Genomic DNA, 15,496 nt, shown 5'->3' with positions numbered 1-15,496 from the left:
GCTTTGTGTGTGTGGTACTCCTACACACTCTTAAACACAGCAATGGTGCCACCTGGTGACCACATGACAGTATTGAGAGTGAGACACCTTGCAGCATAGTACTGTACACTGAGTAATCCAAAATGTAAAGAACACATTCCTAATAATTGAGTTGAACGTTTTCCCTCAATGACAGCCTCAATTCATTGGGCGTGGACTCTACAAGTTGTCAAACGTTCCACAGAGATGCTGGCCCATGTTGACTCCAATGCTTCCCACGGTTGTCAAGTTGGCTCGATGAGCTTTGGGCAGTGGACCATTCTTGACACACACAGGAAACTGTTGAGTGTGAAAAACCCAGCAGCGGTTGCAGTTATTGACACAAACCGGCACCTGGCACATTCAAAGGCACTGAAATATTTTGTCTAGCCATTCACCCTCTGAATGGCACATACAGAATCTATGACTCAAGTCTTAAAACTCCTTCTTTAACCTGTCTCCTCCCCTTCTTCTACGCTGATTTGAAGCGGATTTAACAAGTGACATCAATAAGGGATCATAGCTTTCATCTGGATCCAGTCGATGTCAGTCTATGTCATGGAAAGAGCAGGTGTTCTTAATGTTTTGTGTACTCAGTGTATATTGTCATAATAATATCCCTGTCTTTCTGTCTTTCTTTCTTTTTCAGAATCAAGCACACCAACATTGTTTCACTGGAGGATATATTTGAGAGCACATCCCACTTGTACCTGGTCATGCAGCTGTGAGTCGGCTCTTTCTTTTCTCTCTCTCTCTCTCTCTCTCTCTCTCTCTCTCTCTCTCTCTCTCTCTCTCTCTCTCTCTCTCTCTCTCTCTCTCTCTGCCTCTCTCTCTCTCTCTCTCTCTCTCTCTCTCTCTGCGCCTCTCTCTCTCTCTCTCTCTCTCTCTCTGTGCCTCTCTCTCTCTCTCTCTCTCTCTCTGTGTCTCTCTCTCTGTGTCTCTCTCTCTCTCTCTCTCTCTCTCTCTCCTCTCTCTCTCTCTCTCTCTCTCTCTCTCTCTCTCTCTCATTCTCTGTCTCTCTTTATCTCTGCCACCCCTCTCCCCCCTTCTTATTCAGTGTTCTGGTAGAAATACTGTCATGAAATAAGAAATAAGTCATGAACCCGGGACAGATTGCTGGACTGGTGTGGGGTAAGAGTTGAAGACATGTTTTTCCTTTCCTCAAATATTGTGTTTGGTAGAAGCAAAACAGTTAGCGGACATTCCCTTCTTCTGTATGTATAGGACCTTCTTTTTGTCCAGCATGTGTAAGTAAGTATTATACGTAAGTAGCATTGGCTCGTGCTGCCGGGAACAGCTTATAGGAGGAGTAAGGGCCAATCCCCTTTCTGTAGCATGAGGCAGCTTGATGTACAAGTACACCAACTGGACAGGACACTAGTCTATCACAGGGCCTTACTGCCAATCTATCTCCTTGATGTTGTGTGCCAATCAGGGAAGCATCGGGTCCCATTTTTAGTATCATGGATGTGTGTCTCTGTCAGGGTGTCGGGAGGGGAACTGTTTGACCGCATCGTAGAGAAGGGTTTCTACACGGAGAGAGACGCCAGCCAACTCATCCACCAGATCCTGGACGCTGTCAAATACCTCCATGACATGGGCATCGTACACAGGGACCTGAAGGTATGACAACTCTACACTCACACACACTCACACATGCACACACGTGCCTTACACACACTCACACATGCATGCACGTGCATACACACCCTCATACATGCAGAAACACACACACACTCATACATGCATGCACATGCCTACACACACTCACAAATGCACACTCACACATGCACGCACATGCCTAAACACACTCACACATGCACGCAAACCAGTGTTGGGGTCAAATCCATTTAAATTCCAGTGAATTCAGAAATTCTAAATGTTACTCATTGAAAAGCATGAATAGATTTGGAATTTCGGTGTACTTCCTGAATTGTCTGGAACTGAAAGATAATTGACCCTAACACCCACACACATACATACACACACCTCCACGACATGGACATACCATACATGGCCATTCTACACATGGTCGTCCTACACAGGGTCATCCTACACAGGGTCATCCTACACAGGGTCATCCTACACAGGGTCACCCTACGCATGGTCACCCTACGCATGGTCACCCTACGCATGGTCATCCTACGTATGGTCATCCTACGCATGGTCATCCTATACAGGGTCGTCCTACACATGGTCATCCTACACATGGTCATCCTACGCAGGGTCATCCTACATGGTTGTCTTTCACAGGGTCGTCCTATACATGGTCATCCTACCCATGGTCACCCTACACAGGGTCATCCTACATGGTTGTCTTTCACAGGGTCGTCCTACACATGGTCATCCTACACATGGTCATCCTACGCATGGTCATCCTATGCATGGCAATCCTACACAGGGTCATCCTACACATGGTCATCCTACCCATGGTTATCCTACACAGGGTCATCCTACACAGGGTCATCCTACACATGGTCATCCTACACATGGTCATCCTACGCAGGGTCATCCTACGCATGGTCATCCTACATAGGGACATCCTACACAGGGTCATCCTACACATGGTCATCCTACGCATGGTCGTCCTACGCATGGTCATCCTACGCATGGTCATCCTACGCATGGTCATCCTACACAGGGTCATCCTACGCATGGTATCCTACACATGGTCATCCTACACATGGTCCTCCTAAACATGGTCCTCCTACGCATGGTCATCCTACGCATGGTCATCCTACACAGAGTCATCCTACACATGGCGATCCTACACAGGGTCATCCTACGCATGGTCATCCTACGCATGATCATCCTACGCATGGTCATCCTACACAGGGCCGATCTGCTTGTTTCCCTCCTTGGAGAGTCAGTTGATGAGATCTTGTACTGTTGTGAAATGGTCATGATTCCTGCAGAATCTAATGCTGTCCATTAGATTAGTACTCAAAAATAACAACCACTCCAATTACTCTTTGTCTTGCATTGCCACACATCCATGTCTCGTGTTCACCAATGTGAGAAAGCTGGAAATCTAGGTTAATTTACTCCTCTCCTGCCAAATTATAATTTTCATATTTAAATATTTTACATGGATACAGCTGTTGGGTGCAATGTTGCCAAGCAATCACCATTTGACCATTTGAACATGGAATGCAACAGATCCTCCCTCAGGTTTAGGCATGCTGCCACATCCCAGCCTGGAAGAAGAGGTGCCAATGTACTCCCTCAACAACTTTTCTTGCCAATTATTTCTTACCGGAATCATTAAGGTTTCTGTAAGAAAAGCTTCAAAGCTCCAGTTGTAATCTTTTCACTTTTTATCATAACGTCATACCCTAATTTTCTCTCTCACTCTATCTCTCTTTCCCTTCTCTCTTTCTCTCTCTCTCACTCTCTCTCTCCCTTCTCTCTTTCTCTCTCTCTCACTCTCTCTCTCCCTTCTCTCTTTCTCTCTTGGTTCCTCCCTCTCTCTCACTCTCTTTCTCTCCGCTTCTCTCTCTTTCTCTCTCCATCCGTGTCTCTCTTTCTCTCTCCCTCCCTGTCTCTCGCTTTCTCGCTCTCTCCCCTCCACACTCTCACCCCACCCCCCCCCCCCTCTCTCTGTCTTTCTTTTGTCTCTTTTCTCTCTCTAGCCAGAGAATCTGTTGTATTACAGTATGGACGAGGACTCTAAGATCATGATCAGTGACTTCGGCCTGTCTAAGATCGAGGATACAGGCAGTGTCATGTCTACAGCCTGTGGGACCCCAGGATACGTGGGTAAGAGATCTGTGCGTGCATGAGTGTGTGTGTGTCCATGTGTTTGTGGGTGTGTGCATGCGTGATTACTCTCACTACCCCCTCTCTTTCTCTCCCTGATCCATTCACAACCTCCTCCTCACATGCCATTTATGTTGGAGTGCTATTGTATCAACTGTTAGTCCTTCAAAAGCTCTCTCTGTCTTTCTCTCGTGTGTGTGTGTGTGTGTGTGTGTGTGTGTGTGTGTGTGTGTGTGTGTGTGTGTGTGTGTGTGTGTGTGTGTGTGTGTGTGTGTGTGTGTGTGTGTGTGTGTGTGTGTGTGTGTGTGTGTGTGTGTGTGTGTGTGTGTGTGTGAGTGATGTAACCCACTACAGCTCTGATTGAGAGGGTAAAACAAGAACTTCAATGTCGCAATCAGTCCCTCCGTCTTTCTCAATCACACTCTCCCTCTCTGTCTTTCTCCCTCTCAGCCCCTCTGTTTTTCACCAAATCTTTCTCCATCTCTGTCTTTCTGACTCCCCCTCTCCTCCTCTCTCCTCCTCTGACTTCGCGGTTTCATGTTGTTGGCAGCTCCTGAGGTGTTGGCTCAGAAACCGTACAGCAAAGCAGTAGACTGCTGGTCCATCGGAGTCATCTCTTATATTCTGTAAGTTATCTGCTTAGTCCTCTAACACAAATACAGTGTATCATACTCTGTGTACTGACTGGTGCTTGTGGATTTAAACATCTGTTATAGAACACTCGCTCGAGCAGCTCGTACCAAAAGTTGTACAATTCTTAAATGGTTCTGTCCGTGTCCTTCAATGATCTTCACACCCCCACGTTATTTGGTATGGTCGTATTGGTATGGTCGATCTGTGGCTCGGACTCTTGGCACTTAATAGCACTACAGTGATATTACATCCTTTCAACCAAATTTAAATTGGAGATTTTATTAACTGCGTTCGATGTATGGATAAAAATGTGTTCCCTCATGTCATATGAACTCTTTCAGGTTGTGTGGCTACCCTCCGTTTTACGACGAGAACGATGCTAAGCTGTTTGAGCAGATACTGAAGGCAGAGTATGAGTTTGACTCTCCTTACTGGGATGACATCTCCGATTCAGGTATCTTAAAACACACTTTTGACTTTTTTTGATAATAGAAAAAAAGTCAGAGGATCACACACAAAAAACAATAAAATCATGAATCCTTTTTCAATGATCTGCACTCGTTTCAAAGACAGATTGCATTGGACTGTGAATGAATACCATGTCTACTTTGTGTGGATTTGTAAGCCATTGATTGTACTGTACCATACACAAGTATGTGGACATCCCTTCAAATGAATGGTATTGGCTATTTCAGCCACACCCGTGGCTGACAGGTGTATAAAGCACACAGCCATGCAATCTCCATAAACAAACATTGGCAGTATAATGGCCCATACTGAAGAGCTCAGTGACTTTCAACGTGATACCGTCATAGGATGCCACCTTTCCAACAAGTCAGCTTGTCACATTTCTGCCCTGCTAGAGCTACCCCGGTCAACTGTACTGTAAGTGTTGCTATTGTGAAGTGGAAATGTCTAGGAGCAACAACGCGAAGTGGTTGGCCACACAAGCTCACATAATGGGACTGCCGAGTGCTGAAGTGTTTAGCATGTAAATATAATCTGTCCTTGGTTGCAACACTCACTACCGGGTTCCAAACTGCCTCTAGAAGCAACATCAGCATAATAACTGTGAAGGATGTTATAGCAGCAAAGATGGGGCCAACTCCATATTAATGCCAATGACTAGGAATGAGATGTTTGACGAGCAGGTGTCCACATACTTTTGGTCATGTAGTGTATCTGGAGATAGTGTAAATTGGTAAGGAATCAACAATGTGAATGTTCAGTAATGATTTGAAACTGTTTTGATTAATTCCAGCTAAAGACTTTATCTGTCACCTGATGGAGAAAGACTTCATGAAGAGATATACCACTGATCAAGCACTTCAACACCCCTGGTACTACAAGCTTTCCCCAACCCCAACCCTAGCTTCATTTCCACATCCTGGTTCAACCATAACCCTAACCGCAACCCCAGCCCTAGCTTCATGTCCACATCCTGGTTCAACCCTGACCCTGACCGCAACCCCAGTCCTAGCTTCATGTCCACATCCTGGTTCAACCATAACCCTAACCGCAACCCCAGTCCTAGCTTCATGTCCACATCCTGGTTCAACCATAACCCTAACCGCAACCCCAGCCCTAGCTTCATGTCCACATCCTGGTTCAACCCTGACTCTGACCGCAATATCAGCCCTAGCTTCATGTCCACATCCTGGTTCAACCCTGACCGCAACCCTAGCTTCATGTCCACATCCTGGCTCAACCCTAACTCCAACCCTAAATCTAACTTCATTTCCACATTCCGGTACACCATAACCTCAGCTCAGGTTGAGGTTTATCTGAACATCTTGGTTCATATGCAGAAACATACATGTAACTGCCAAAATAAAGGAAACACAAACATAAAGTGTCTTAATAGGGGGTTGGGCCACCACGAGCCACCAGACCAGCTTCAATGCGTCTTGACATGGGTTCTACAAGTGTCTGGAACTCTACGAGGATGCGACACTATTCTTCCACGAGAAATTTCATCATTTGGTGTTTTGTTGATGGGATGTTAATTCCTTAATTAACTCAGTAACCACATCTGTGTGGAAGCACCTGCTTTCAATATGCTTTGTATCCCTCATTTATTTAGATGTTTCCTTTATTTTGGCAGTTACTATACATAAACTGCAATGACATACAAAAATAAGAAAATAAAACACAAGTAAAATATATGATCAGCCTAACTCTATGAACAGTACATCATCAATAAGTGATAAGTCATAAACAACAAAATGGCATACCACCAAATCAATAAATATGCATATCAATGTCTTTAGTTATATAGCAATACATTTGCATAGTTTGAGAGCTCTTGGCAAGAAAGAACTCTGGTTGAAGAGAGTAATGTCTCCTCAGATCATACTGCCTCTGTGTACAGTAAGGGTTAGAAATGTGTGCAGTGGACTCAGTGGTGGAAAAAGTACCCAATTCTCATACTTGAGTAAAAGTAAAGATACCTTAATAGAAAATGACTCAAGCAAAAGTGAAAGTGACGCAATAAAATATTACTTGAGTAAAAGTATTTGGTTTTAAATATACTTAAGTATCAAAAGTAAATGTAAGTGCAAGAATATACTTAAGTATTAAAAGTAAAATTAAAAGTATAAACCATTTCAAATTGCTTATATAGAGCAAACCAGAAGGAAACATTTTAAAATGTTTTTATTTACGGACAGCAGGGGCACACTCCAACACTCAGACATAATTTCCAAACAAAGCATTTGTGTTCAGTGAGTCCGCCAGATTAGAGGCAGTAGGGATGACCAGGGATGTTCTCTTGATATGTTTGTAAATTGGACGATTTTCCTGTCCTGTTAAGTAAATAGTACATTATTTTAAGTAAAAGTAAAAGTTGTCAAAATATCAATAGTAAAGTAAAGTACAGATACCCCATAAAACTACGTATGTAGTACTTTTTTACTTAAGTCCACTCAGTGGTGCTAAGTACTTATGTGGTCATGCAGGAGTGCTTTGAAGGTCTTGGCTTCATCCCGTCTGAATGGGAGTGAGTTGTAGGGCTTCATCCCCTCTGAATGGGAGTGAGTTGTAGGGCTTCATCCCGTCTGAATGGGAGTGAGTTGTAGGGCTTCATCCCCTCTGAATGGGAGTGAGTTGTAGGGCTTCATCCCATCTGCATGGGAGTCAGTTGTAGGGCTTCATCCCGTCTGAATGGGAGTGAGTTGTAGGGCTTCATCCCCTCTGAATGGGAGTGAGTTGTAGGGCTTCATCCCGTCTGAATGGGAGTGAGTTGTAGGGCTTCATCCCCTCTGAATGGGAGTGAGTTGTAGGGCTTCATCCCATCTGCATGGGAGTCAGTTGTAGGGCTTCATCCCGTCTGAATGGGAGTGAGTTGTAGGGCTTCATCCCCTCTGAATGGGAGTGAGTTGTAAGGGCTTCATCCCATCTGCATGGGAGTGAGTTGTAAGGGCTTCATCCCATCTGCATGGGAGTTAGGGCCTCTTCCCGTTTGAATGGGAGGGAGCTGTAGGGCTTCATCCCGTCTGAATGGGAGTGAGTTGTAGGGCTTCATCCCGTCTGAATGGGAGTGAGTTGTAAGGGCTTCATCCCATCTGCATGGGAGTTAGGGCCTCTTCCCGTTTGAATGGGAGGGAGCTGTAGGGCTTCATCCCGTCTGAATGGGAGTGAGTTGTAGGGCTTCATCCCGTCTGCTCTCATGAGATGGGAGTCAGTTGTAGGGCTTCATCCCATCTGAATGGGAGTAAGTTGTAGGGCTTCATCCCGTCTGAATGGGAGTCAGTTGTAGGGCTTCATCCCATCTGAATGGGAGTCAGTTGTAGGGCTTCATCCCGTCTGAATGGGAGTGAGTTGTATGGCTTCATCCCATCTGCATGGGAGTGAGTTGTAGGGATTCATCCCGTCTGAATGGGAGTCAGTTGTAGGGCTACATCCCGTCTGAATGAGAGTGAGTTTGAGTTGTAGTGCTTCATCCCGTCTGAATGGGAGTGAGTTGTAGGGCTTCATCCCATCTGAATGGGAGTGAGTTGTAGTGCTTCATCCCGTCTGAATGGGAGTGAGTTGTAGGGCTTCATTCCGTCTGAATGGGAGTGAGTTGTAGGGCTACATCCCGTCTGAATGAGAGTGAGTTTGAGTTGTAGTGCTTCATCCCGTCTGAATGGGAGTGAGTTGTAGGGCTTCATCCCATCTGAATGGGAGTGAGTTGTAGTGCTTCATCCCGTCTGAATGGGAGTCAGTTGTAGGGCTTCATCCCGTCTGAATGGGAGTCAGTTGTAGGGCTTCATCCCGTCTGAATGGGAGTCAGTTGTAGGGCTTCATCCCATCTGAATGGGAGTCAGTTGTAGGGCTTCATCCCGTCTGAATGGGAGTCAGTTGTAGGGCTTCATCCCATCTGAATGGGAGTCAGTTGTAGGGCTTCATCCCGTCTGAATGGGAGTCAGTTGTAGGGCTTCATCCCGTCTGAATGGGAGTCAGTTGTAGGGCTTCATCTCGTCTGAATGGGAGTGAGTTGTAGGGAGTTCCAATGATGCGACAGCGTTGTCTCTGAATGCGTTCTAAGACCTTAGAGAGACACTTCAACCCCCAAGCCCTTCAATGCATTCTGGTGTAAGATCTAGGCTGGTTTAACCAGGCTACGATGCCTACGTCCCACATCCCAAACTTCAGACCGCTTGCCCCACCCTGCTCTCATCTCTCTCTTTTCTGATTTGCAGGATCTGTGGAGACACAGCTCTTGATAAAAACATTCATGAGTCTGTCAGTGCTCAGATCAAGAAGAACTTTGCTAAAAGTAAATGGAAGGTCAGTGGCTCAAAATCACAGCTTTGATAACTCTCATGTTCTTACTCTTTTTATTAATTTATCTCTCTCTGTCCTCTCTCTAATTTATATGGTTCCTCAGTTTTTTATGGTGGCTGGATAAATCACTGTGCATTTCTCATCTTCAGCTCGCTCTCTCTCTCTCTCTCTCTCAATTCAATTTCAGTTCCATTTAAGGGCTTTATTGGCATTGGGAAACATATGTTAACATTGCCAATGCAAGTGAAGTAGATAATAAACAAAAGTGAAATAAACAATAAAAATGAACAGTAAACATTACACTCACAGACGTTCCAAAAGAATAAAGACATTCCAAAAGTCTCTCTCTCTCTCTCTCTCTCTCTCTCTCAACCCCTTCCCATTGTCTCTCTCTTAACTCCCACCCCCTCTCTCCCAACCCACTTCCTCTTCTCTTCCACCCCCTTGCTTCTCTCTATCTCCCTTCTCTCTCCTTTATTTTGCTCTATCCTTTTCTTTCTTTCCCCCATCCCATCTCCCCCCCTCTCCCTCCCCCTTTCCCCCCATATAGCAAGCATTCAACGCCACAGCGGTGGTGAGACACATGCGGAGACTGCAGCTGGGTACCAGCCTAGAGGGCCCCAGCCAGATCACCCCCACCAGCCCCTGTCACGCCCAAGCACTCCTGCTGCAGGAGGAGGACGAGGAGGACGAGGAAGAGGGACCGGGGGTAGAGGAGGAGAGCTGTAAGTGAGACAAACACTGAGCCTGTCCCCCTCAGACTCTCATGCTTTCTATCTATTCTATCGATTTGAATCTATTCTTCCATGCCCAGAAACCTGCTCCTTTTACTCTCTGTTCCGAAAGCACTAGACGACCTGGTCTTATAGCCATTAGCCGTACCCTTATCCTACTCCTCCTCTGTTCATCTGGTGATGTAATGTTTAATCCAGCTCAACTCCCATTCCCCAGGTGCTCTCATTTGTTGACTTCTGTAACACGTAAAAGCCGTGGTTCCATGCATGTTAACATTAGAAGCCTCCTCCCTATGTTTGTTTTATTCACTGCTTTAGCACACTCTGCCAACCCGGATGTCCTAGCCGTGTCTGAATCCTGGCTTAGGAAGGTCACCAAAAATCCCAAAATTTCCATCCTTAACTATAACATTTTCCGACAAGATAGAACTGCCAAAGGGGGCAAGTTGCAATCTACTGCAGAGATAGCCTGCAGAGTTCTGTCTTACTTTCCAGGTCTATACCCAAACAGTTTGAGCTTCTACTTTTAAAAATCCACCTTTCCAGAAACAAGCTCTCACCTTTGCTGCTTGTTATAGACCCCCCTCAGCCCACAGCTGTGCCCTGGACACCATATGTGAATTGATTGCCCCCATCTATTTTCAGAGCTCGTACTGTTAGGTGACCTAAACTGGGACATGCTTAACACCCCAGCCGTGCTACAATCTCAACTAGATGCCCTCAGTCTCACACAAATCATCAATGAATCTACCAGGTACAACCCCAAATCCATAAACACGGGCATAGATATCATCCTGACCAACCTAAATACACCTCTGTATTCTTCAACCAGGATCTCAGCGATCACTGCCTCCTTCCGTAGTAGGTCTGCGGTCAAATGACCACCCCTCATCACTGTCAAACGTTCCCTAAAACACTTCAGCGAGCAGGCCTTTCTAATTGACCTGGCCGGGGTATCCTGGAATGATATCGACCTCATTCCGTCAGTAGAGGATGCCTGGTTATTCTTTAAAAGTGCTTTCCTCACCATTTTAAATAAGCATGTCCCATTCAAAAATAATTGAACCAGAAACTGATATAGCCCTTGGTTCACTCCAGACCTGACTGCCCTTGACCAGTACAAAAACATCCTGTGGCATACTGCATATGCATCGAATAGCCCCCGCGATATGCAACTTTTCAGGGAAGTTAGGAACCAATATACACAGGCTGTTAGGAAAGCAAAGACTAGCTTTTTCAAACAGAAATGTGCATCCTGTAGCTCCAAAAGGTTCTGGGACACTTTAAAGTCCATGGAGAATAAGAGCACATCCTCCCAGCTGCCCACTGCACTGAGACTAGGAAACACTGTCACCACCGATGAATCCACAATTATTTTTCTATGGCTGGCCATGCTTTCCACCTGGCTACCACTACCCCGGTCAACAGCCCCGCACCCCCCACAGAAACTTGCCCAAGCGTCCCCCATTTCTCCTTCAGCCAAATCCCAGATAGCTGATGTTCTGAAAGAGTTGCATAATCTGGACCCCTACAAATCAGCCGGGCTAGACAATCTGGATCCCCTATTTCTAAAATTATCCACCGCAATTGTTGCAACCCCTATTACTAGCTTGTTCAACCTCTCTTTCGTATCGCCTGAGATCCCCAAATATTGGAAAGCTGCCACGGTCATCCCCCTCTTCAAAGGTGGAGACTATCTAGACCCAAACTGTTACAGACCTATATCTATCCTACCCTGCCTTTCTAAGGTCTTCAAAAGCCAAGTTAACAAACAGATCAACAATCATTTCGAAACCCACCGTACCTTCTCCGCTATAGAATCTGGTTTCCGAGCTGGTCATGGTTGCACCTCAGTCACGCTCAAGGTCCTAAACGATATCATAACCGCCACCGATAAAAGAAAATACTGTGCAGCCATATTCATCAACCTGGCCAAAGCTTTCGACTGTCAATCACCACATTCTTATCGGCAGACTCAACAGCCTTGGTTTCTCAAATGACTGCCTCGCCTGGTTCACCAACTACTTCTCTGACAGAGTTCAGTGTGTCAAATCAGAGGGCCTGTTGTCCTGTTTTCTGGCAGTTTCTATGGGGTGCCACAGGGTTCAATTCTCGGGCCGACTCTTTTCTCTGTATACATCAATGATGTCGCTCTTGCTGCTGGTGATCCACCTCTATGCAGACGACACCATTCTATATACTTCTTGCCCTTCTTTGGCCATTGTGTTAACTAACCTCCAAAAGAGCTTCAATGCCATACAACTCTCCTTCCGTGGCCTCCGAACTTCTCTTAAATGCAAATAAAACTAAATGCAGGCTCTTCAACCGTTCGCTGCCCGCACCTGCCCACCAGTCCAGCATCACTTCTCTGGACGATTCTGACTTAGAATATGTGGACAACTACAAATACCTAGGTGTCTGGTTAGACTGTAAACTCTCCTTCCAGACTCACATTAAGCCTTTGCTAGGTAAAGCCCCACCTTATCTCAGCTCACTGGTCACAATAGCAGCACCCACCAGTAGCACGCGCTCCAGCAGGTTTATTTCACTGGTCACCCCCAAAGCCAATTCCTCTTTTGGCCGCCTTTCCTTCCAGTTCTCTGCTGCCAATGACTGGAACGAATTGCAAATATCACTGAACCTGGAGACTCATTTCTCCCTCACTAACTTTAAGCATCAGCTGTTAGAGCAGCTCACAGATCATTGCACCTGTACATAGCCCATCTCTAAATAGCCCATCCAACTACCTCATCCCCATATTGTTATATATTATTTTGCTCCTTTGCACCCCAGTATCTCTACTTGCACATTCATCTTCTGCAAATCTATCACTCCGGTGTTTAATTGCTATATTGTAATTACTTCGCCACTACGGCCTATTTATTGCCTTACCTCCCTAATTTTACCTCATTTGAACACACTGTATATAGATTAGACTGTTTTGCTTTATCTTTGCCAGGTCGCAGGTGTAAATGAGAACTTGTTCTCAACTAGTCTACCTGGTTAAATAAAGGTGAAATAAAAAATGTTACAAATAAAAATCTCACATAGCCACCAGTGGAGCCTCTGAGCAAGTACATTGTTGTGTACAGTACTCTATTGGTACTCTAGTAGTATAGTACTCTAGTCACAGGAGGCTGCTGAGGGAAGAAGGGCTCATAATAATGACTGGCGCAGAGCAACTGGAATGGCATCAAACACCTGGAAACTATGTGTTTAATGTATTTGATACCATTCCACTGATTCCACTCCAGTCATTACCACAGGCCCATCCTCCCCAATGAAGGTGCCACCAACCTCCTGTGACTCTAGTAGCACTGTGGAGTACTGTCCCTGTCATCAAGCTCTCCTCTCCTCTTCAGTGTCGCAGCGGCGTGGGAGTGCAGAAGGCAGTGCCGACCGGGACAGTCTGAGGAGTTGCACCTACTGCTGCAGGCCAGCAAGTCGTGTCTGAGTCGGCACAGACCCCGCCCCTCTGTCGCCATGGGGATACGTATGTTTCTATGGAGCCACCCAGAGCCGGCCCAGTCTGGCCATGAATGCAGAGTGATGTTATGACAGGCTGTGTCCACTAGAGGGACACAACCAGCCAGGCATAGTTTCCAGGCACAAAAGACCATTTGTTTCCGTATCACTGAAACCAGTACCAGTTCATCATCAACATTCAAACCACTACTACTTTCTTCTTTCCATTGTAATGTTTATTTTTCTTCTTCGATTGTTCCATTTGGATCATAAATCATCCGTGTCTTACCTGTGTTTGTTTCAGTTTTGATGCTTCCATCCCCATCAGAAACACTTCAGAGTTTATGAGTGAGTTGACTGCAGGACTCTGGATTGACTCTGTATTCTGGTTCAGACTGGGGTCGTAAAAAGCGCTTCTGGTTCGAGGCATCTGCATGCTTCGGTTGGATGATAAAATGTGAAATGTGTGGATATAAAAGGGAGAAAAAAATCTTATGGCTGTTCTGTTACCAGAGGTTCACACTGAGATCCCTATGACAACAAACGGACTGTATAGCCTATCAGATTAATCCTATAACCCTCTCAGCCAATGAGCATGTCCATAGTAACCACACCCAGTTAACATGTGAGTTGGGGCACATGGTTTGATGTTGAGACCATTTCAGTTAGGAGTAGTTTGCAAATAAACTCTTGATAAGGAATCAAGTCAGTTGTATGCATGGCAACTCTATCCGCAAAGGTCCCTAAATGTTATGATCATTTAAACGTGCCGCCGATTTTACACCCCTATCCTTTGTGGTGGGAGGGATCTCAGTGTGTGTGTTCACTGTCTGCTCTGTACTGTGCACCTCTCTCTTGTGGAAGAAGTATCGGTCTACCGTCTGCATGACCTGGTTATAATATGTTTACATCAATGATGATCAACATATAAATATTTAAAAAACACACGTGTATGGTTATTATTACTACTCTGTTGTCCTGATCAAAAAAATAATCATGTAATTCTGAATAATGTAATTCTGAATAATGTAATTCTGAAAACGATATAATGTGAAGTGAGAATCACCAGTCAGATGTTCTGTTGTTGACAACGTATGTACGTTGCAGCACAGTCTGAACTGTAACTTTACCTTAACCTCTGCTTTGTCCATATGATGGTCATATCTCTACCCCAGTGGCACACTGGCACCATTTCCCTGGTAACCATGTTGATTTAGTTTAAATTACAACTCTAGGATGTTCTATAAGTCATTGTGGGAGTCTATTTATTTGTTTTGTCCACTTAAGGTTTTGTAGTTTTGTCTCAACATACTGAATGGTCCCTGACCCCTCCCTTGCCCTGGTACTGTGTAACAGTTTTGATTGTAACATAAAACATGTTGAGTGAACATGACAGACTTCAGTTAAAATACTATTTGAAATATTTCAAATACTTTGAGCGTTTGCTTAGGAGTGGAACGAGAAACCAGTTCTCTAACTGCAATGTCAAGACAGAATGCAGTCTGATTAAAAATCTCAAAGTACAGTGTTACTTGATATGATTATGGTTTCAACACATCAGTAAGGCTGACCATGGGAAGCCAACTGGGGAAGCCTAATGTAATCTGTTTTGTTCATGCCAAACGGCTGTTCAGATTGGATACCCAATCCTTATTGTTTAGTTGAATCAGAGGTACTGCTAGGCAAAACCTTATAGTTGGATCTGGTTTAGGGCAATGGTGACCTGTGTTTGGTCCTTACCAGTGACTTCATGAGGTTATAATTGATCGAAAGATGTTGGCCAGTCATAGAAGGCAATCATTCTGGCTTTATAAGTGACCGACTGACTGCAGAGTGGAAAATATGCAAACCATGTGTGAAGGGCTTCATGTTATGTTTGGTGTAGTTGCTTTAGGTTATTAGGTTAACGAAGTCATCAGAGTTCATTTGTTTGGTACAGACCTTCTGTTGAACTTTTCCTTGGTTTTGTTTCCCCTTGGTTCCGATTTGTAAAAACAAAAAAATTAACGGATTTATTTGACTCATGACAAACATTTAAATGCATAAAGAAACACGTGTATATTATATATATATATACTTATACTTATATATATATATATAAGTATAAGTATATATATATA

The 15,496-nt window shown here is 44.8% G+C and overlaps 1 protein-coding gene across 1 annotated transcript in view; it reads left to right on the top strand.

The window, feature by feature from the left end:
- Nucleotides 1-15,427, top strand: part of camk1a (calcium/calmodulin-dependent protein kinase Ia) — a 62,200-nt gene extending 46,773 nt beyond the window's left edge. The window contains exons 4-12 of the mRNA XM_064965855.1: nt 668-742; nt 1,503-1,641; nt 3,651-3,777; nt 4,328-4,403; nt 4,752-4,864; nt 5,672-5,750; nt 9,093-9,180; nt 9,728-9,902; nt 13,274-15,427. Of these exons, the coding sequence (XP_064821927.1) occupies nt 668-742; nt 1,503-1,641; nt 3,651-3,777; nt 4,328-4,403; nt 4,752-4,864; nt 5,672-5,750; nt 9,093-9,180; nt 9,728-9,902; nt 13,274-13,365 (964 nt within the window). The 3' untranslated portion in view covers nt 13,366-15,427. The remainder of the gene's footprint in view (nt 1-667; nt 743-1,502; nt 1,642-3,650; nt 3,778-4,327; nt 4,404-4,751; nt 4,865-5,671; nt 5,751-9,092; nt 9,181-9,727; nt 9,903-13,273) is intronic.
- Nucleotides 15,428-15,496: the final 69 nt, after the last annotated feature.

This window comes from Oncorhynchus masou, chromosome 5, assembly GCF_036934945.1.
Source record: "Oncorhynchus masou masou isolate Uvic2021 chromosome 5, UVic_Omas_1.1, whole genome shotgun sequence".
Lineage (NCBI taxonomy): Eukaryota > Metazoa > Chordata > Actinopteri > Salmoniformes > Salmonidae > Oncorhynchus > Oncorhynchus masou.
The sequence above is the reverse complement of the archived record's forward strand: the minus strand, read 5'-3'. Positions and strand labels throughout refer to the sequence as shown.